Here is a 21,457-nt window from a genome sequence, read left to right as displayed (position 1 = left end):
AGTTAGTGTAGTAGTTAGTGTAGTAGTTAGTGTAGTAGTTAGTGTAGTCACGGACAAGTTTCTCTTGTGTCTTGGTGTGAGCTTGCAGGCGCCTCAGATTGAAGAGACTGCCATCCGTGCGGTACCGGATGTAAACATCGTCTTCATTGTTTGGGTCTTTCATGGCTTGGTTCAGCATCATGCTGAAGAAGATTGAAAAGAGGGTTGGTGCGAGAACACAGCCTTGCTTCACGCCATTGTTAATGGAGAAGGGTTCAGAGAGCTCATTGCTGTATCTGACCCGACCTTGTTGGTTTTCGTGCAGTTGGATAATCATGTTGAGGAACTTTGGGGGACATCCGATGCGCTCTAGTATTTGCCAAAGCCCTTTCCTGCTCACGGTGTCGAAGGCTTTGGTGAGGTCAACAAAGGTGATGTAGAGTCCTTTGTTTTGTTCTCTGCACTTTTCTTGGAGCCAAGACCAAGACACAAGAGCAACTTGTCCGTGAACTACTCTTTGCAGACGATGCCGCTTTAGTTGCCCATTCAGAGCCAGCTCTTCAGCGCTTGACGTCCTGCTTTGCGGAAACTGCCAAAATGTTTGGCCTGGAAGTCAGCCTGAAGAAAACTGAGGTCCTCCATCAGCCAGCTCCCCACCATGACTACCAGCCCCCCCACATCTCCATCGGGCACACAAAACTCAAAACGGTCAACCAGTTTACCTATCTCGGCTGCACCATTTCATCAGATGCAAGGATCGACAATGAGATAGACAACAGACTCGCCAAGGCAAATAGCGCCTTTGGAAGACTACACAAAAGAGTCTGGAAAAACAACCAACTGAAAAACCTCACAAAGATAAGCGTATACAGAGCCGTTGTCATACCCACACTCCTGTTCGGCTCCGAATCATGGGTCATCTACCGGCACCACCTATGGCTCCTAGAACGCTTCCACCAGCGTTGTCTCCGCTCTATCCTCAACATCCATTGGAGCGCTTACATCCCTAACGTCGAAGTACTCGAGATGGCAGAGGTCGACAGCATCGAGTCCACGCTGCTGAAGATCCAGCTGCGCTGGATGGGTCACGTCTCCAGAATGGAGGACCATCGCCTTCCCAAGATCGTGTTATATGGCGAGCTCTCCACTGGCCACCGTGACAGAGGTGCACCAAAGAAAAGGTACAAGGACTGCCTAAAGAAATCTCTTGGTGCCTGCCACATTGACCACCGCCAGTGGGCTGATATCGCCTCAAACCGTGCATCTTGGCGCCTCACAGTTTGGCGGGCAGCAACCTCCTTTGAAGAAGACCGCAGAGCCCACCTCACTGACAAAAGGCAAAGGAGGAAAAACCCAACACCCAACCCCAACCAACCAATTTTCCCTTGCAACCGCTGCAACCGTGTCTGCCTGTCCCGCATCGGACTTGTCAGCCACAAACGAGCCTGCAGCTGACGTGGACTTTTTACCCCCTCCATAAATCTTCGTCCGCGAAGCCAAGCCAAAGAAAAGTTAGTGTAGTAGTTAGTGTAGTAGTTAGTGTAGTAGTTAGTGTAGTAGTTAGCGCAAAGCTGTTACAGCACCAGCAAACAGGCTTTGAATCCAGCGCTGTCTGTAAGGAGTTTGTACATTCTCCCTATGTCAACGTGGGTTTCCTCTGGGTGCTCCGGTTTCCTCACACCCTTCAAGAACATACCAGGGTTGTAAGTCAATTGGATGGCATGGGCTCATGGGCTGAAAGGGCTTGTTACTGTGCTATTTGTCTATGTCTAACTAATAGTGGGTGCTTTTAAGCTGCAGCAACTCGGCAGCCCTCCTGGGACCCAGGTACGATTAGTGGGGCAAAGGTGCTTCCAGCACCTTTTAAGCTGCAGGGGATGGATCCATTAAATCGCCAACCCAACACACCACACTCAAGGGGAACTATCGTTGTCTCCCTGCCCCCTCACTGGCCATCAGTCCCCCCCCCCCAACCCCTTTCCTCTCCTCCCCATGGCAGCGACCCCTCTCCTCTCCACACTGTGGCAGCTGACCCCTCTTCTCCACCCCCCCCCCCCCATGGCAGCCGACTCCTCGGCCCAACGTGGCAGCTGACCCTTCTGCCCCTGCCGATTGTAGTATTCCCCCCCCCCCCACAGCAGCGACCTCTCCCCCTATGTCAGCGACCTCACTCCCCCCAATTGGGCCCCCCATGACAGTGACCCCTCTCTCCCCCCACCCCCCGATCAGGACAGACACTTCAGCTGGGGTTTCCCTGCGATGCCAGCGCGCATACGCTGACATCACAGGAGTAACCAGGTCGGAAATTTTAGTTTTCAAGCTGCCATGGATGCGACCTGGGTAAGTTTAACTGTGTTCTCTGACTACCTCCGAGGTAGGGCAGGGGCCTGATTGATTTTGGAGCCTGCTGACTGGGTCGGATCCTTTCAAGCTGCCTTGTGAGTGGTGCACTAACTGGGCAAATTGCCCGGTTAACCCCATTTTACAAGACAGCTTGAAAGCCCCTAATCACTGAGCGCCTCAGCTCCTGAACTAACTTAGTGGAAAAACGAACTGAAAATAAAATCCATGATCTCAACCCGTGTTTAGTCCTTGTGCTTTTCTCTCTCATCTGGCTTTTGAGGGAATTCTGGCTTGGAACTTAATGGGCCTAGGATCAACTTTAAGACTTTTTGATGACTGACTGTAACAATGGAAATTAAAAACACATCTCTTAAAATCATATGGAGCTTGCAATAAAACATACACTTTGTAAGGCTCTTGGGAAATTTATATGTGAATCAAATGGCTTGGCAGCACTCCATGAGAGAGACAAAAAATAATCTGTGGAAAAAAATTTTGAGCAGACTGTGAGGCTCTTTCTCACTGAAGAACAACACTTGCCTGTATGCTGAAGCCATTGCTTTGTTCCCTATTGGCATTAGGGTTACAATGTACAGACAATATTTCCTCTTGTGGGAGAAGCTAGAACTGGATCATTGCCCCTTTCAAAGCAGAGATGAAGTGGATTTACTTTAATGTCAGAGGGTTATGCATCGTCTTTGAAAGTCTTCCTCAAAAGGTGGTTGAAGGTGAGTCTTTGAATATTTAGAAGGTAGAGTTAGATATCATAGCTTCTTGAGAAGTAAGTAGGTGAAATAATACTGGAGGTGGCCAGGCCAGTAATCAAGAGGTGCTGTTTCAAGCAGATTAGCGATATTACTGAATAGTAGAATAGTTTGAAAGGTTGAATGGTCTTCTCCTGCTCTAACTCCTAAATTGCTATGGACTTCGATGAGTAAGGGCAATGCTACAAATATGATATCAATCTCACTGGACAAGTTTCCAAGGCAACCAAAGTCAACGGTACCCTCAAATATCTTAAAAGGCCCCTGTCCATCTCCTCCCACCTTGGAAACGCCCAGTGAGATTGATATCATATTTGTAGTATTGCCCTTACTGTACTTTCGATGAAGGCTTTGCACTTGAAGTGATTACCATTCAATATCGGAACCACTTTGGAGAATTGCGGTTCAGGAGCAGGGTGCTTCCTTTACCCAGGCATGTGTCCAGACATTGTCATGCATTAATTTTGGAATCAATGTCCACGTCCAATTGGTCTTATAATGGAGAGTGGCTGTAGTTTTGATTAATGCCATGACAAAGAATGAGCCAAAATGCACCACGTTGCAGACAAAAGGCTTCATTGTTTTCACAGCTTCACTGAAAATAGACCATTAGCAGCATGCAATGTGTCAGGGAGAGGCTGTCAGTGGGATATTGAAAGCTCCACAGGTTGGCAAGGCAATATATAGGTTTAATAAATCTGATGTGGATTCAGAGGGAGGCCTTAACCCTGATAGATGGGAGGGTTCGCTCTCAGACTGATCCCTGCTCTGTACCGCTGGTAAAGGCACAGAAAGCAACCACTTGCAGTCCTGCTGATTGCCCCTTTGATATGGGCTGATTCTAAACAGCTGCATGTATCACGACTGAAGCCACAGGGAATCTGCAAACACATCATTGGCCAGCCGTCCACACAGAAAACAGCACAAGGATTACAATCAGCCTGTGATGATGGATCAGTTTATGCCACCGAAAAACTTGTCCACCTTTCAGCACAGAGGAGCTGCAAGAAAGAACATGCTGCATCAGCCTAGAAACTCATTTTGGCCTGTCTGCAATGAGGAACAGCCCGTGGACACAGACCTGAGGCACTCCTGAAAATGGGCACCTGTCACAGATTGTGCTGCCATTTTTGTGCAATTCCGGTGAGAAGCAGTTTCTCTTCCGCCTGCCCTCCAGTCACACCAGTATCCGAAGAAGGAAGAGGGCTTGAGGGTTGATGCTAGCCAGGATTCTGAAGACATAGGAACATGTCTGCTTTGCATACACTTAAAAATAAACAAATAAAAACTCATTCTGATAATGACCAGGTCTGAATGCAGTCAAAGTAAAACTGGACATCCGGAAATCTGTCTTTGTCAATATGACAGCAGATGTAATGAGGGGACAGTTAAAGCACAGGATAAAACTGATCCTTTCCATCATTCTTTCCTCCCTAGCAGTCTTACCTGCACAAATGTCACCAGCAGTTTATTCAGTGAGCACCATCAGACCCCAGTGTGAAACCTTGAGTTAAGGGGCTCCTGCACTCAATGCCTCTTCTGACTTAACTGAGGTCCGGAAGCTGCATGTAAATGATAAACAGACCTGTATCCCCTATTACTCCATAAGCCATGTTCCTATAAAGGTACTTATCCAAAAAAAAAATCTCTGCTTACAAAAGAAGATAAATGCAACTCACATGCCTTAAATTATAATCAGTCATGGTCATATAATTTCACTGGAATAAATGTACAAAATTTATAGAACTATTTTCACCTCCAAATAGTATTAGATCTCAATATCCTAGGATGAGAACTATGCTGTGTTAAAGTTTGAAATGGAATGTATGTCTTAACTTCTGGAAGGGAAAAATTTATCAGTTCAACTGGGAGTCTTTACAGCAAGGAAGGGTTCACCAGATTCTTCCCAGATTCAGATGTTGATTTACCTCCTGCAAACTCTTTTCATTTATATTTTAGAATTCCAACATCTGCTGGTTTTATCTTAAATGGCAAGTGTAACGTCACAATCACAGGTTGTCTCTGTGGTTTGAGTGGATTGGTGTTTGGCTTCCTTTGCTCCTCTATATTTTGGCAGGTACCAAACTAGCCCAATCCTCTTTGCTCACTTTACCACGGGTTTCCTTCCAACCACTTGTCTTCCCTTCGCATCCAATTGCGTCAAAGATAGAATGAAGGATAAATGAGAAGAAGGGCCAACCCTTATGTAATGGAAAGAGAAATGAGCATGGGCAAGACAAAGGAGATAATGACCTTGTAAACAGTACAGGTTTCAGAAATGAACTTGGTCCTCGGTGATTTAACTTCTTTGTACTGTAATGAGAATGGAAGTTTTTTTCCCATACTTCTGCATAGGGAAAATAGATTCTCTCGTCTTTAAAATTTGCTAGACTAATAACGGATTGCCCTGGACATATAAATGTTTTTATGGAAATTTAAAAGAAAATGCAGATGCTGGAAATCTGAAATAAAAACAAAGTGTAAACGCCGAATGCTTTAGGTGTGGCAGAAGGAACAGAATGATTAATTCAGGTTTAAGATCCTACATCACAATTTACATCGTGCTGCAGAAACTCAGCAGGTCATGCAGCATCTCCAAGAAGGAAAAAGTAACCAATGTGGCAGCCCTGAGCCCTTATACATAAATATATTTCAGTTCCTTTTATGCGGACAACAAATATCTACAGTTCTTCCTCTCCTTGTTAACTGGTGCATTGACTGGAAGGGATGGCCCATCCCTAGATGCCCTTTCCAGGAGGGAATAGCCGATCCCTTGGAGCCACTCTGTAACAGAGACCAGTGGACAAAGGAGGAGGAGGGATAGGATCAGGCAAAGAACTGTGTGTCAGCTGCAGTTGGTCAGTGTTAAAGCAGCAGTTGGTTAATAAGTAGCCAATGCAGATGAAGAGAACCTGGTTGATGGGAGGTGAGAGCACAATGAATATCAGACTGGATGATAGGGAGCTTATAGGTGTTACCGATGTTTCTGCTAAGTTTGCAAGGCTCAGTTCCATGGACCCGAGAGTTATTATAATGTGGAATCTTGTGGGATATGAAGATGGGCGATTGGGTATTTACATCTAATGGCCTTTCATTGTGGCATCAACATTTCTAACCTCCTAATAAGAGCCCTGAAAGAAATCATATCCCCTTGTTGAAACCAGGTGGTTAACTTCTAAAGAACTTCCACCTGTCTTACTTAATGCTTACTGTAAAACAAAAGATTCCACCCCTTGATTATTGTGCTTTTTGACACTGCTCTTACTGTGAAACAGGTTGTGAAACAGGTCGAGTTCCCCGTATCTGAAGTTCTGAAAACCAAAAAGATTAAAAAACCAAACTTGTGTAGCGTCAAAAATTCACCACCTGACTTGCCCATGTGGGGGTCTAACACTCTGTTGGTGCCAGTTTGGTAACAACAGAGTTCTGTGGTACAAAACAAAATCTTTGCTTCTGGCTGGGAAGATGCCAGACGGAGCTGGGTCCAGTTCTTCAGCATCGGCTGCAGCCGGAGTCGACGGCAGCAACTCTGTCTGCATCGAAGAAGTCACCTCGGGCTCCCAGCCAGGATCAGCGACCCCTGGGCAGGAGCAGGGTCCGTAGTCAGGAGCTGGCAGCGACGGTGGGGAGGTGTCAGGACCAGCAGTGGAAACATTTGAAAAATTTCTAGTGCTTGGAGTTGCATTTATCTTCTTTTGTAAGCAGAGATTTTTTTTTTGGATAAGTAGTAAATATTATTTCATGCGAATTTTCCACTTGTGGCATCCTGTCGGCTCTCAAAAAGCCTACTGTTGTTTGTTGTTTCATCGCTGATACAGGTATTCTGCTGTTACTGTACTGCTTAGTTTCATTGTTCCAAAAACCAAAACAAACCCAATAACCAAAAAATGCCTGGTCCCAAGCGTTTCGGGTACAGGGTACTGTAGTCCCAAGACCCGATAACTCACTCAGGCTGAAAGGGGAAAATAAAACCCTGGATGCAAGAAAACTGACATAAAAACTGCAGGTGTGCGGCAGGTCAGACAGCACCTGTGGAGACAAAACCAAGTTAGCATTTCAAGTCATGACTTCTCATCACGGTTCAGCAATGGAAAGTCAAACATAAACTCTGTCTCTCAAATACTGCCAGACATTGGTGAGAATTTCCAACCTCTGCAGTTTTTTTTTGCCTCTCAAGCATTTAAATTGGTTGAAAAACATCAATAATTCACAGTTCAATTATAATTTTCTAAGAATGCTGTTTTGAGGACAAGCATTTACTTGGGGTCGCAAAAAAAACTGCTGGAGGAACTCAGCAGGTCAAGCAATGTCTGTAATGGCAACGGGATAGATCGGATATTGTTGCCCATCAGGTTGCCCAGCTGTTAGGAATCATTCTCTTTGATTTGTGGAGAATGGAGTTTTCTTGGGGTCAGATAGTGGGCTACTCAGCTCTATGCATCTGAGGCCTGAAAAAAAAGAGCGAAAGATAAAGTTACAAATTATTTAAATAAGCAGTTCAGCACAGGAAAATGCCCTCCAGCCCATGATGTCTGTGCTGAACATTAAACTAAGGCTCTGCTGCTTGCACATGATCCATATCCCTCTATGCCCTGCATATTCATGTGTCCATCTAAAAACCTCTTAAATGCTACTATTGTATCTGCTTCCATTATTGCTCCAGACAGCCTATTCCTGGAACCTACCACTCATTGTAAAAAAAAACTTGTACCACATATATCCTGTAAACTTCCCCATCCATCACCTTAAATTCATGTCCTCCAGTATTTGACATAACTATCTCGGAACAATAATAGGTTATTAAGTTCAGCAGGTCTGTTCTTTCCATTTCCTCCCATTATCTCAAACCTTTTAAATAGCCTTAAAAATATATATCTTCCCTCATATGCATAACCACCTCATACAGAATGTGTTCCTGAAAACAAGGCCACCAATGGAATTAGCTCTAAAGGGGGTCAATACACCACTCTACACAGAGAGATTTGCAACTAACTGTGCCGGGGAACTGGGGCAAACCTGTGTATCCCCACTGCTGCCTGCTGCTATGTCAGGGACCTGGCACAAATCCAGCAGGCAATCAGTCACAGGCCAGTACTGTCAGCCTGTCTGTGATAGCTGTCATTGTGTGGGCCAGAGCGAAGAGTACTTAGGCCTGAGAGAGAGGGGTTCAAGGATTTACCATGGCTGGCCAGGTGAGCAAAGCCAGTGCTGGGCACTGGCCATTCTTACTCTGGGTGTTAATGGAGCACTTGGATCCAACAATCTCTGCTGCCTCCCTTTCTCTTTGTTTCGGTGCTCAAGCTGAAAAGACCCAGTGACACCCAATATGCTTGTCATCATCCAGAAATCTCAAGATTTCAGGACAGCCATGAAGCCATTTAACTGGAGGTGACGCGAGAGGCCTGAGGATCCCGACAACATATTGGTGCAGATGCTGCCAGATCCAAGTTGGACAGTGTGAACAGCTTCTCGGTCACCACACATTGCGCAATACCAGCCCTTACAGTCATCCTCCCCACACAGAATAACAGACCAATCACTGTTGGATCCCCTCCAGTGGTACTACGTTCCCCAATTAGACAAATATTTAAGACAGGTATTACATAACTAAGTACTCAGGCACCAGAACCAAGAGGACTGACTACAAGGAATTATAGAACATTTCAGAGTAGACCTTTCAACCACAATGTTGCGCTGGCTTATGTAACAAAGAACATAAGAAATAGGAGCCATCCAGCCCATCAAGCCTGCTCTGCCATATGATGCTAGGCTCATCTCCTCCAACCTGCCTTTTCCCATATCCCTTAATTTCCTTACTATGTAAAAATCTACCCAACCTTGTCTTAAGTATATTTAGTGAAGTAGCCTCCACTGTTTCAATGGGCAGTGAATGCCACAGATTCATTGCCCTTGAGGAGAAGCAGTTCCTCCTCATCTCTTTCCTAACTTTACTTATCCTGAATCCTGAGGCCACGTCCCCTAGTTTTAGTCTCCCCGCCAATGGAAACAACTTATCTATTTCTATCCTATCTAACTTTTTCTGACCTCACATCCGTAACTTTCTATTTTTCTTACATCTATGTGCCTATGTACGATTCTTTTAATTGTCCCTATTGTATGAGCCTCCACCACCATCCCCGGCAATACCTACCAAATGTTTTACTAAAATCCATATACACTACATCCACCACCTTACTTACCTTCATTTATTTCCTTGGCAAGGCAGTGATAAGTGGGCTAGGAGTGTGCAGCTGAGCATTGAAGAGTTTTGTGAAAGGTTTTGAACCCAGTGAATATGGTGATAATGCAGGGAGAACCAGGCAGGGGAAAAGCTGCCTAGGGCAATGAAGTGAGTGCCTTGTGATGCCAACAAAGAATTAGGAGAAAGGTCTAGGGGTGAGTTTCAAAGAAATGTTGATGATAAAATTACCAAGCTGGAAGATAAATAGGTAAGGACAGGGAACTGCAATTGCATTGACAGGGAATGTTATTTCTAGCTCAGAACACTTCATCTGTAGCAGGGGTTGAACAAAGACAGAGAGGTTTATAACAAGAAGTGGCAAGATACATGAGCGAGAGCCTCACTCTGTGCACAAAGCACCCCTTACAAAAGAAACAAAAGAAAGGAGAAAGGATGTTAATTAGAGAAGATGGAAAGCTTCAAGGTTATAGTGGCTATGTTGGTGACATAGTATTTAGAAGATGAAGTCATTTGATCTGGATCTGTGAGAGATGTTCAGCATCTCCAGTATTACCTGCAATTTTCTATACTTTTGAGGTTTTGACTGTACATGTTATAATAGAGATCAAAATTAAGTTCATATAGGCACAGAAAATTAAAGGGTGCTTGAAGATTTCTGATTGCTAGTTCCAGAATAGTGTTGGCTGAATAGTGGAACAAGTTACAAATAACATTGCTTGAGTCTAATGTCTAAAAGAGGAAATCAGGAAACAAGAGAGACTCGACAAGGACATTAAAGCACCGGTTTTCTGAAATACACTAATTTAACACATTGTTAGAAATAACATCAAATCGGCTCCATTAGAAAGTGTCTACATTTTATATTGGAGTTTTAATTTTTTTTTACATTGGGTCACAGTAGTGTTAAAAATAAATGGTGATCAAAGAAAACAAGAGGAAACAATTAGGGTCGGTGCTCTCACTTAACTGGCAATTCTTCAAACATTTAGGAAGAAATAGATTGCTCAACTATTGGCCTGCTACCAATTATATTTGAAGCACATTACAAAAAACACTCCACCATTAATCCATTGTCAACAAGTTGCCAGTAAACTATTCCACAGGTTAAATCTGCTCCATGGCAAAGCATAGCAACTACCTCTGATCGGTGATGAGAGCTTTTTGGCTGTTGCTATCTTGTCTGATATCAGTTCAAAGGTTCACTGATGTGAGAACTTAAAAAGTATAATCCTTAGCCAATAATTTAAACATTTTACATGGCAGAACAATTGAAACAGATCCAAAAGATAGAAGTAAAATCAAAAACATCATGAACATGAACAATATAATTTTAAAATCCATCTAATTTTGAAACATCTCTCTGAGCAAATTCAATATAGATGCATTTAGAATTACAGAAGTAGTAACTATGGCTTGGGAACCCATGAGAAACTCACTGGCATGTTTTGCAAAAAGTTTAAAAGTTTTCAAGATATATTGTACATTTTGTAATTCACAAATCCATTCAATTTTCACCTATTCACAAATTACATGGGAGAAGGCTTCAAAGCAGGTACTTTGTGGAGAATCAGTGAGCTGTTAATGAGAGTGTATAGATTTCTTTGTTTATCTGAGCATGTATGTACTCCAGTAGTTTTTGTCAGGATGGTGAAAGCTGACAATTTTGATATTACTGTAAGAACAAAAGTCTGTTCCATGTGTGGTAACATTATGATGGGGCCACCTCTGCTCTTAGGTAGATTCTTTTTGTCCTGTGTTTACAAGAACATTATGGGTTTTTTTTAAAAGCTCATGATTCCAAACAAAAAAAAAATTGCACTTTACCAGTGAATGTGCTAAAATTTTTGGGAGTGGAACGTTAATGTTAGTTTGAATAATTTAATAGATTTAGCCATTAAGAAGCCTTTCACCAAGGGGTAAACAGGAAAATAGTAAAAACACAATGCTGGAGAAACTCAACAGGCTAAACTGTACTTTATGTAGCAACATTAAAGGTATACAATCTATGTTTTGGGCTTGAGGCCTCCATCAAGGTAGGAGCAAGGTGTAGACAATTGCCTGAGCATGTTCTACTGGCCTACATTTTGCCCCTATCTTGAGCCCAAAATGCTGGTTATGTATCTTTACCTTTGCTATATAACCTGGTGGGTTTCTCCCCCATTGCGTTTTTACTTTAATCATGATGTCTGGGGCCTTGCATGTTTTATTCCTAAGCAAGAGAGTGCTCCTTGCAGCCCTCTGAGTTATTTAAGTTTGTCCCTTCTACTAACAGTAGCCTAGCCAATTTACAGACATTGACCAGTCACTTCCAATAAATCTTCCCTTGGAATTCCCTGCACACTTCAGACCGATGGTGCCATCATTTAAAAATAATCATTGGGCGTATCAAATTAGGAGCTATAATCAATTAGATTGTTTCAGTCCCTTTCTCCAGGAGAGGACGAGTACACTTCCATATTCCTCCCCAGATTTCAACATTGAGGCATCACTCTAGTTGAAGCCCACCGAATTTCAGGTTGCATTTCCCAAAATGGTCTGAGAAAGGTCCAAGAAATTCCTATTCGCAATCCACCCTCAGATTCACTGTTGCTACTTAAACCTGGTACAGAGCATAAAAATCAAAATGCTTGCAATCCGCATCATCCAAAAGGATTCCAGAACTATTCTGGCTGCAAAATACCCAGAAAGTGTTACAAGCCTGACAGCATCAGTGCGCAAAGGAGCAGAGTTGATGTTTCAGGTCAAGGACCCCTTATCAAAGTTGTAAGTGTGAGACACAAACTTGTTTAAAGTTGCAGAGAGGTGAGGGGAGGGCCACAGAGTTAAATTAGAGGGCATTCTCCCTGCACTATTCACAGACTTGGCCTTGACATGAATCTCAAATCTAGGCCAGAATGGCTGCTAAAGAGATAAAAGGATCTCCCATTCTCTGCAGCTTTTTATTTAAGTGCAGTTAGGTTTGTGATCCAAAGAAAGGGCAAGCAAAGTTTACATCTAACCTTGCACCACCAGAGTCAAATCAAAGCTACAATTCGGAGAGCAGTCTCAATGGAATATAATTGGAATCACTTGAGTTTAAGGTGTACAGATACTTGGAGAGGACAACATTTTATTCTGTGTTATATAAATTCTTTATAACACAGTGGCTGCTTGATAGTCAGAAGTTAGACACCATCAATTTTAAATGGAATGGCCTGCACCATGTAACCGGCACTAGAATATACTTGCAACCGTAGAACATAGCACAGCACAGGAACAGGCCCTATGGGCCCCTAAGTCTGTGCCAATCTAATTCCACTTCTCTCCACATGGTCTATATCCCTCTACTCGCTGCCAGTTCTTCATCTGTCGAAACCCTTCTTTAAACAATGTTTCTTCATATCTGCTCCTACCACCTCTGTTGACAGTGTTTAAGAAAAGAATCTTCCTCACACATCGCCTTTAAACATTCCCCCTCTCACCTTAAACCTACACCCTATACTATTTGATACTTACACCCTGGAGAAAAGACCAACTCTATCTATTCCTCTCCATAATTTTTTATCCATCTATCATGTCTCCCCTCAACCTCCGACACTCCAGAGAAAACAATCCAGTTTTGTCCGGCCTTTCCTTATTGTCAGTTCAACTTATAGATGACAACTTGTGGGTTTCCTTGAGTTTTAATGTATTATTGATACTATAGGGCAGGGGTGGCCAACCTTTTAATTTTCGATCTTTCACTTAGACATATAGCACGGTATCAGGCCATTTCAGGCCACGTGCACGTATCAGGAGTGTAGGTTAATTGGGCGCCACAGACACATAGATGAAATGGCCTGTTACTGTGCTGTATGCTTAAATTAAAATTTTTAAATTAAAAGGTTGGCCACCCCAACCTATAGGGAGTATTGATTGCCCAATGTAATCATTCATCAAATGCATTTGTCCTTTTATTTGGCAGGTCTGCTGATTGGCTCAGGTTGTGCCCTGTACCCTCTGGGCTGGAATAGTGAAGAAGTGCGACAGACATGCAACAATCTCTCAGACCAGTTTGATCTCGGTAAGGGGACTGAACTTCCAGGCAGAATCTGCTGCACATTCTATTACATGTTGTGGTCAAAATATGCAAGCCGCAGTGATTTTGTCTGACAGTTTTTTGGAAGAATTGATCGATGTGCCTTAGTGTCTTGTACAGCTTTGAGGGCAGGGATTGTACCAAAGAACCATAAAACATTACAGCACGGAAACAGGCCTTTTGGCCTTTCTAGTTTGTGCTGAACCATTTTTCTGCCTAGTCCCACTGATCTGCACCCAGTCCACAGGCCTCCATAAATTCTTCTTAAAGTTAAAATTGAACCTGCATTCAACTCTAGCCTTCAGTTTTCCTGTTTCTGAAGAATTGCCTGTTATCTCCGATGCTCTGCACTCTGCTGGTGTTCCATATTTATGACTGGGTCTTCTGACCAATTGAAAGTGATTCACTGTGGACTGACCATAGGAAACAAAGCACAGTAAAATCCTCAGTATCTGGCACCTTTAGGGAATGGTAGATGCTGGAGAAGTGAATTTGCCAGTTGCTTGAGATTGTGTGTCGCATGGATTGGTGAACTAACCACTAGGGGCACCAATTTAAAACTTTTGCATTTGATGCATATGTTGCATTCGTGCTACGGAGCGAATAACGAGACCGGCAGTCGACAGGTACATTCCAAAACTCACTGCTTTATTGTTTGCTCACTGAGCGTTTTAAAGGCGCTCCCTGTTCCTGCCGCTGGGAACCGGAAGTTGCGTCACTGACTGACAGCTATTCATACTTCACGCGTGTGGGCCCTTTCCTTGAGGGGAAGGGGAAGATGCCCAGCGCCATCTTGGTGTAGGCTGCTCCAACCACACGCATGTTACAATTAGAACCAGTTTGCTTGAGGCGTAGGTTGTCACACCTATTTATTTTCTATAATTTTTCTGCAGGTTGCTTCGATGTTGGTTGCTTAAATTCCAGATAATGGGGCTGTTACTGTAGAAGGTTTATGTTCTCGAGAATCGGTAGTGCCTGACACAGAGTTGGTTAGAATGCTGAATCGGAAGCAAAGTTCGATAATATTAGTTGTAACATGGTCTTGTTTGTGTTGTAGGTACATGTCAGCTGGGATGGGCCTATTACTGTACTGGAGGAGGTGCCGCAGCTACAATGCTTCTCTGCACTTGGCTAGCTTGCTTTGCTGGGAAAAAACAGAAACAATATCCATACTGAAATGCCAAATAAGGACAAAGAAACAGTTCTGAGCAAGAGAGCTGTGGAGGAGTAAAGTTAAAAGTAATTTCTGGGAACTTTTCCAATGTTTCCTTTACTGAACATCGTGTTTTAAATCAGAAGAAAGGAGAAAATTCCAAACTGAAAATTAACCTGAGTGGAAGACTTCTGGCTGGTGTTTCTGATATATTTTTCTTGGTTTTTTTTTGTTTGTTTCTAGGAACCGTGGCATCAAGGTCTTTCAGCTTTCTAAAGAGGAAAGAAAGTCTTGGGCTTATTGCCTTTGTTCAAAGTGTTCCCTAATTAAACGTTTCACGTTTGATTAAAAAAAAGAGCAAAGAAGGACACAACAAAAGTGTTCACCCAACAGCTTGAGCCTATGAGTGCGGGCCAGCTACCCAATCGGTACAACCCCATTCCTGTTGCTGCTTTTCACGGGGAGCTCCCTACAGCCACGGAAAGGCAATTGCCATGTCAGCAAATATATTCTCAATTGCTCTCAGAATGACAATTATTTAATTTTGTCTGATCAAAGATGTAGCACTTTGAATAAAACGCACTCCCTTTAGACTTTTCTTTGCCATGAAATAAGATGTTTCAAGGACCAATTTTATTAGTAAAAGCAGTTTTTTTAACCTATCTGTGCATAATTTTATACATATAATTACAGTATATATTCAAACACATGACACTCATATATATCCATTTTGGGGAAAAACAATATTATGTGTTTGACAAAATTAAATACTCGTAAATGTACTTAATAGCAATGTTTTATATTATGTTACCATTTCCAGCTAGACTATATTCAATATGTGTCCAATTCCATATATGCGCCTGTACAAGTAACAGTACCTTTCTATGCAGATACTTAACCGAAATTCTAAGCAGCAAAAGGATATGTGATATAGGTCGAGACCCTCCTCTCCCTGTCAGACGTGGGTTGGTTCTGGACTGCCACCAGCAAATGCTTTCCAGTTCTGGCATGAATTTAACCAGTTTCTTGGATTCGGGGGTTGGTGTTTGCTGGTGGTTACAGGCAGGAAGACCCTGCTCGAACTTCCAACAGTAATATTGCAATAAAGAAACTTCCAGTGGTCCTTCTGTAAAACTGTCACTGATGGAAATCAAGGGAATGTTAGAGTCCTGACATACTTTTTAATGCCATGCCTCTGTCTGAACCAGGATGGATACATGTGGCCAAAGTGGAAGGGTTATTTCTATTCAAGGTATTTTTCATCCAGTACCGATCTGGAAGGGGGTAGCTCAGTTTGCCCAAGATTACCAGAAGCATCACTTCCCCACCATACCCCCCCACCCCACCCCCCACCTGAGCTAGGAGACATTTTAGGTCTTGAGATCTACTCACAACAGCCAGAAATGTTGCTGCTTCCAAATGGTCCAGAATAAATGACTTTAATCAAAACAATTTAGTTTAAAAAAAAATGGATTAAAAAAAACCCCAATACTTCTGGGGATTGTGCCCACATAAGCCAAGTGCTTTGTCTGTAGGTTTCACATTTACTGTTGCAAGCATAAGCGCACAGGCAGAGTGAAATAAACAGAAAATCAACTTTCAGCTGTAATGTTTTGGTACAACAATGTCATGTAATACCATGTAATAAAAAACCAGACCAAATGAGAGCCTATTTATGAATACAGCACAGAAACAGACCCTTCACACATCAAGTCCATGGCCACCAAGTACCTATTTATTTTTTACATTAATCCTATCCTCATATTTTATTCTCCCAGTGATTCAAGGTTGCTTTATTGCCAATGTACACAAAAATGGGGTTTCTTTTGTCTGCCCTGTGAAGGCACACAGATGCACCACTAATCTGGTCCCACAATGAAGATGAGAAAGAGAAGCAAAGGCGATTCCCTTCAGAGACATCAAATGTCTATGGGTCCTGCCACCTCTTCCAATGCCACTGGCTCCTGCCTCCCCATAATCTCCATAGCTACATGGACTCTAACCCCCATATTCTACTCTGAAGCAACTTATAGAGGCCGATTAACATACCAACCCACATATCTTTGGATTTGGAGGAAACCCACCCACATACTCACAGGGAGAATATGGAAATTCCACATAGGCAGCACCAGGGGTCAATGGAGCTACAAGGCACCAAGTCTACCACCTGCACCACTGAGCTGCCTCCTGGATTCAGGTCCCACTCACCTACCTGGTAACTGCTTCAGAATGCAGATTTCACCCCCCGCCACCGGATATACAACAGATGTGCTGCACAGACCTTAAACCTGCAAACAATCCAGTCCATCTGCTGTTTAATTCACTTTTTCCATTTGGTTCTGAAAGGTAATCAGCATTTCTACCATGACTGATAACACTAAAGTGTTGCTTCCTGAAAAAAAATGGGGATTATAGACAACTTCAAGCTGAACACAAAGGTAATTTTAAATTTGCTGTATCACATAGGAAGTTAGAGAAACATTAAATTCATTTTGATTGAATTTAGCATGCTTAATCACATAATGATGCTGACACATTGCATCAGTTCAACTGACCTAAAAATAGTTTGTACTCAGCATCTGATGCCTCTCATGTCAATGTCCAACAATAATCAGCCAGCATTGATAGATTCTAGTTGCCCTGATACCACTTTTTCATGGGCGCAATATCCTGGTGAAACCTTTCACCATATTCGTCACTGACTGCACCAAGCAGGGAAGAAGTGCAAGTGTGAATGCAGGAAATGAAATTTGGATGTCATGTGTGCTTGTGCACTTGTGTGCTTGAACTAGGCTTGAAATATGACAGGAAATCACAGAAATAGGTTCTATCTAAAAAAAAAACAGTATGCGATCAGAAATATTTGAGCTGATATTTGTGATCAGCAGCCCAAAATCCATAAAATACACCCAAAATTGTTCAGGAAGAAAAATCTTTGTGGTTCAGTGTAATTAAACCACCTTTCCAAATGTGCAAAATCCATACTGTTCTAAGAAACACAAATGTATCCAAATTTCCAGTTAAATTAATAGCTACTGATAAAGTGCAGTAATGACATGTGTATCGATCAAAAAACGGACACCCTTTGCTCAGAAACGTTTCTCTCTTGGAAGCTCATGAATCTTTCGACCAGTGGTTTCAATGGAATCTTTGATTTATGTGGCGGAGGTAGAGGGAGTGAAGAGATGCTGTGGGTAGACTGAAATGTTGAATTGAGATTGCCATCAAATCAACTGGATGACCCACCTTTGAGGCCGAGGGACCTGCACCTGCTCGATATGCATGTGTTCATGTGACCATTAACAGCATTTGGATTTAACACAGTCTGCAATTTAAATCTTGTGCCTGAACCAAATCCGAATTTAAAAGTGAAAGCCCATCGACAGGAATTGGGAATAAATATTCCTGTCACAACTTTGCACTCTTGCAATGCTCTTGTAAATTGAAAAGCTATATGTTACTTGAGACATAAGTATTTAATTCAAGTCAAATTTCAACATTGCAGCCTCAAATAAAATGTGAGGTGGGATCGCAACTCTGAATAGCTGTGGAGAAACAGAGTAGAAAGCGAACTTGCAGATTCTACATATATCATCTGGATCATGCTTAAAACGTGCCCTGCAAGCACAATTCCAAATGCTTGCAAAACATTTATCATTTAAGAAGTGCTTGTGATCCATAAATATAAAGTCCAAGATATATTCGAGCAACAGCATGAGCCAACAGATTAAATATTTAATAATTAATCATTTTCAATGTAGATGCTTCATGTATTGGCATCGAAATAGTGTTAGTTTCCCCAAATAGATTGTTGATTTACAATATATCATAGATCAAAGGCACTTAGTTTTATTTTCATTGTATTTATGCTAAGCCACCCTCAAACACCCCAATTTGTGGGGCAGGTGGTGGGTTGGATATTACTCTATATATCGAGTGGCACCAGTATCCAATTAGTCTACCAGATAATTATTTCAATTAGTATCCAATTAGTCTACCAGATAATTATTGATTTGTTAAGAAAAAGCACACAAAGTCCCTTAAAGTGATGGAAGTGAAGAGAATGGATCTGAAGACAGTGAATCACTAAATTAGAGATTGGGAGTTTGTAGGAGATGGTAAGTGAATAAAACTACAGATGCTGGTGTCTGAAACCCCAGCAGAAGTGATGGAAGAACTCAGCCAGTGAAGCGGCATCGATGAAAGGAAAAACCAGTGAATGTTTCGGGTCAATGCCCTTTCTTGGAACTCATTCTGCAGCTCTTCCAGCATCCCTGCTTCTGTAAGAGATGTTAGGTCTGCTTTGTTCATGAATGAGTGAGACAAACACCAGACTGAGTCGAAATCAGGGTTCTTTGTTCTTTATTACCGGATTGTAACACTTGCAACTAACCATGTTAGTCGGAGAATGCATTCTGCCGTTATCAGCAAAATGGTGATTTTTTATACCCTTGGATACGTGCTTAGAACATCATCATATCATTACTTGTCCAATGACTAAAACTGTTGCTATCCTTTCCCTGCTAGCTTCCTGCCTCTCAATCCATCAATGTCTCTCTTATCTTGTAAGTACAAGGATGCATTCACATCTTGTTACAGCCCTGTACAGGGTAACTCCTTACACATTCCCATCTCATGATGTTTTACCTTACAGAGAGAGGTTGGTTCATTTGTGCAACGTCAAATCAGACTGCTCTAAAGCAAGGGCATTAGCTGTCATATTCTGCAGATGAAAGCTTTCTTCACAAGGATATTGAATAGTGAGCAGAGAATTGAGGTAGGGAAGAAGATTGTTGTGGAATAGGTTTATATAGCATAGACTGAGGGCTTGTACACTGTTGTAATGTTCTAGAGTTCTATGTCTTCAATAAAGGGGATATGCATGAGATGGTCAATCTGTTACTACCCATTTTTCATTGCCATCAAGCTTTAACTTTATCTCAATGTGAAATGCAAATTCTAATGCATACTAATTTGACAGAGTGATGAGGTGTAAAGGTTTTTTAAAGCTGTGATGGGCTATGTTGTGAAGTTATGGGAATGTAAAAACAAAATGTGTGTTTTATTGTGTCCCCACATAGTGAGGGGGAAATGAATAAGTGGTCAGGTGTTGATGGTGCGGTGTTAATCAGGAAAAGAGAAGGCTGCATTTTTTTAGTGCCTTTTATGTCTGTTCCAAGACACCAACATGTAACCTGCACCCATGAAAATGCATTGCCATGATATACAGGGCTGGCCCTCTTTTTTTTTTAACAGCTCCAGTGGTGGGAGCATCTCGGAGAAGTGAACAGGCAGAAATAGACCCTGTCTTGGAGACATGCAAAGGATGCTGGAATCTGAAGGTTACACAATCTACTGGATAAAATCAACAGGTCAGACAGCAGCAAAGTGAAAAAATAAGGTCAATGTTTCAAACCCCTTTCAAACCCTGAGAATCTACATCAGGGTAAATGGATTTGGCTCAAAAGGCCAACTCTTCTTTTTCTCCCACTGATACTGCATAATGTGCTGAGTTCCTCCAGCGGATTGTGTTTGACCACACCTTATCTGCAATACCATGTGGTGAGAACATAGAAACAAATGAGATGTGCAAACTCACTAAATCATTCAGTGTGGTCTTTTCCCCTTTGTTCTCTACTGAACAGTTAGGCACTACTGTGGAAATGTGCAATGAGGAGGAGTGGTCTATCACCTAATGTACATGTATGAAGAGGGTAGACATAATCGATTTAGCGACGTAAATGACTGAGGAGATCCACTGGGTGCAGCAGCCCAGAGAAACTACATAGATTTTTTCATAACATCTTTACCATTGGTAAACTTTCCAACTACCCTTACGGGGAACTTCCGAGTTGTGTACAATTCGGAGTGTACATTTTATTCCACTTGCTGGTGTCACTTCCAATCTGTATCTCTTCTCAAATACATTTTTTTGTATGTTAATGTTCTGCAATATATCAATGTAACTATTTTATTAAGCGATCAATATACATAAAGTGTCATCATCTTGCTCAGATCATTAAAGCTCTGATTGCTTTAACTTGTGTAAAATAGCATTTATTACAGAACCATTACTTCATGGAATAAGTTAAGAAATCCACTTAATCATTTAGTTTTCTCCATATAAACATGTCCTACCTCTAAGTACAGGACATGAAAAGGTATCTATATATCGATACAATTTGTCTGAACAAGACACAAATTTCAATATTCTGTATTGAGTGGTGTTGAAGAACCTCAGACTGGAAATCAATGCAAGAAAGGAATTTCATGCAATGGGCTATTTCTGTGCAACAATTTCAATGTAATTTGTCTGTGATTATCAGTCATCTTGTGACCACTCAAGGGCAAGTTTAACTGAACTTTTCTTTGACATGAAAGGAAATTGAGTGAAAATGTGTTTGGCTTCCTAATAGTTTGGTAATTATATCCATCTGATCTAAACAAACCAGAGAGGTCACAGAGTTGAGCCCACCCTGAGTTTTGCTTTAAAAAAAACAAGTCTCAGTGCTTTCCTATTAGAATGAGGGGTGAACCGATGATAATTTCTGCTAATCCTACTTCCTGCTGAATAAGTAGATGTAAGAGAAGGAGAGAACAACACTTTGCAATTGAATGAATGAATTCCAACAAAGACCGATATGTTCTGCCATTTGATCGAGTTATTGGATGTTGTTAACTGGGCAATTCATATACTAGTACAGAGTGAACACTTGTAAGAAATGCCCACATACACTTACTTGCTTTCTGCAATTTAAATTTCTTAATGGTTAAATATGCAAGGACTGAATTAATCATGGAATGTCTGGTGCTGTACTTGTATATTCCTAAACCTCCGATTTATTCCGAGAAATATATTTTGTGCTTCCTTTTGAAGGACACTCTGGTTCAATTAAGTTTTTGTAAATTAGTTTTTCTTTCTGGAACTACAGAGAACATCATAATTTAAAGCAATATAT

General features: G+C 41.9%; 1 protein-coding gene across 3 annotated transcripts in view; it reads left to right on the top strand.

Moving 5' to 3' along the window:
• Nucleotides 1-20,538, top strand: part of LOC138739505 (LHFPL tetraspan subfamily member 6 protein-like) — a 239,317-nt gene extending 218,779 nt beyond the window's left edge. For all 3 annotated transcript variants that reach the window (XM_069891728.1, XM_069891727.1, XM_069891726.1), the window contains 2 exons: nucleotides 13,232-13,330; nucleotides 14,403-20,538. In XM_069891728.1, coding sequence (XP_069747829.1) covers nucleotides 13,232-13,330; nucleotides 14,403-14,521 — 218 coding nt within the window. In that variant the 3' untranslated portion in view covers nucleotides 14,522-20,538. The remainder of the gene's footprint in view (nucleotides 1-13,231; nucleotides 13,331-14,402) is intronic.
• The last annotated feature ends 919 nt before the right edge of the window (nucleotides 20,539-21,457 follow it).

The sequence above is a fragment of the Narcine bancroftii genome, chromosome 7 (genome assembly GCF_036971445.1).
Source record: "Narcine bancroftii isolate sNarBan1 chromosome 7, sNarBan1.hap1, whole genome shotgun sequence".
Classification (NCBI taxonomy): domain Eukaryota; kingdom Metazoa; phylum Chordata; class Chondrichthyes; order Torpediniformes; family Narcinidae; genus Narcine; species Narcine bancroftii.
The sequence above is the reverse complement of the archived record's forward strand: the minus strand, read 5'-3'. Positions and strand labels throughout refer to the sequence as shown.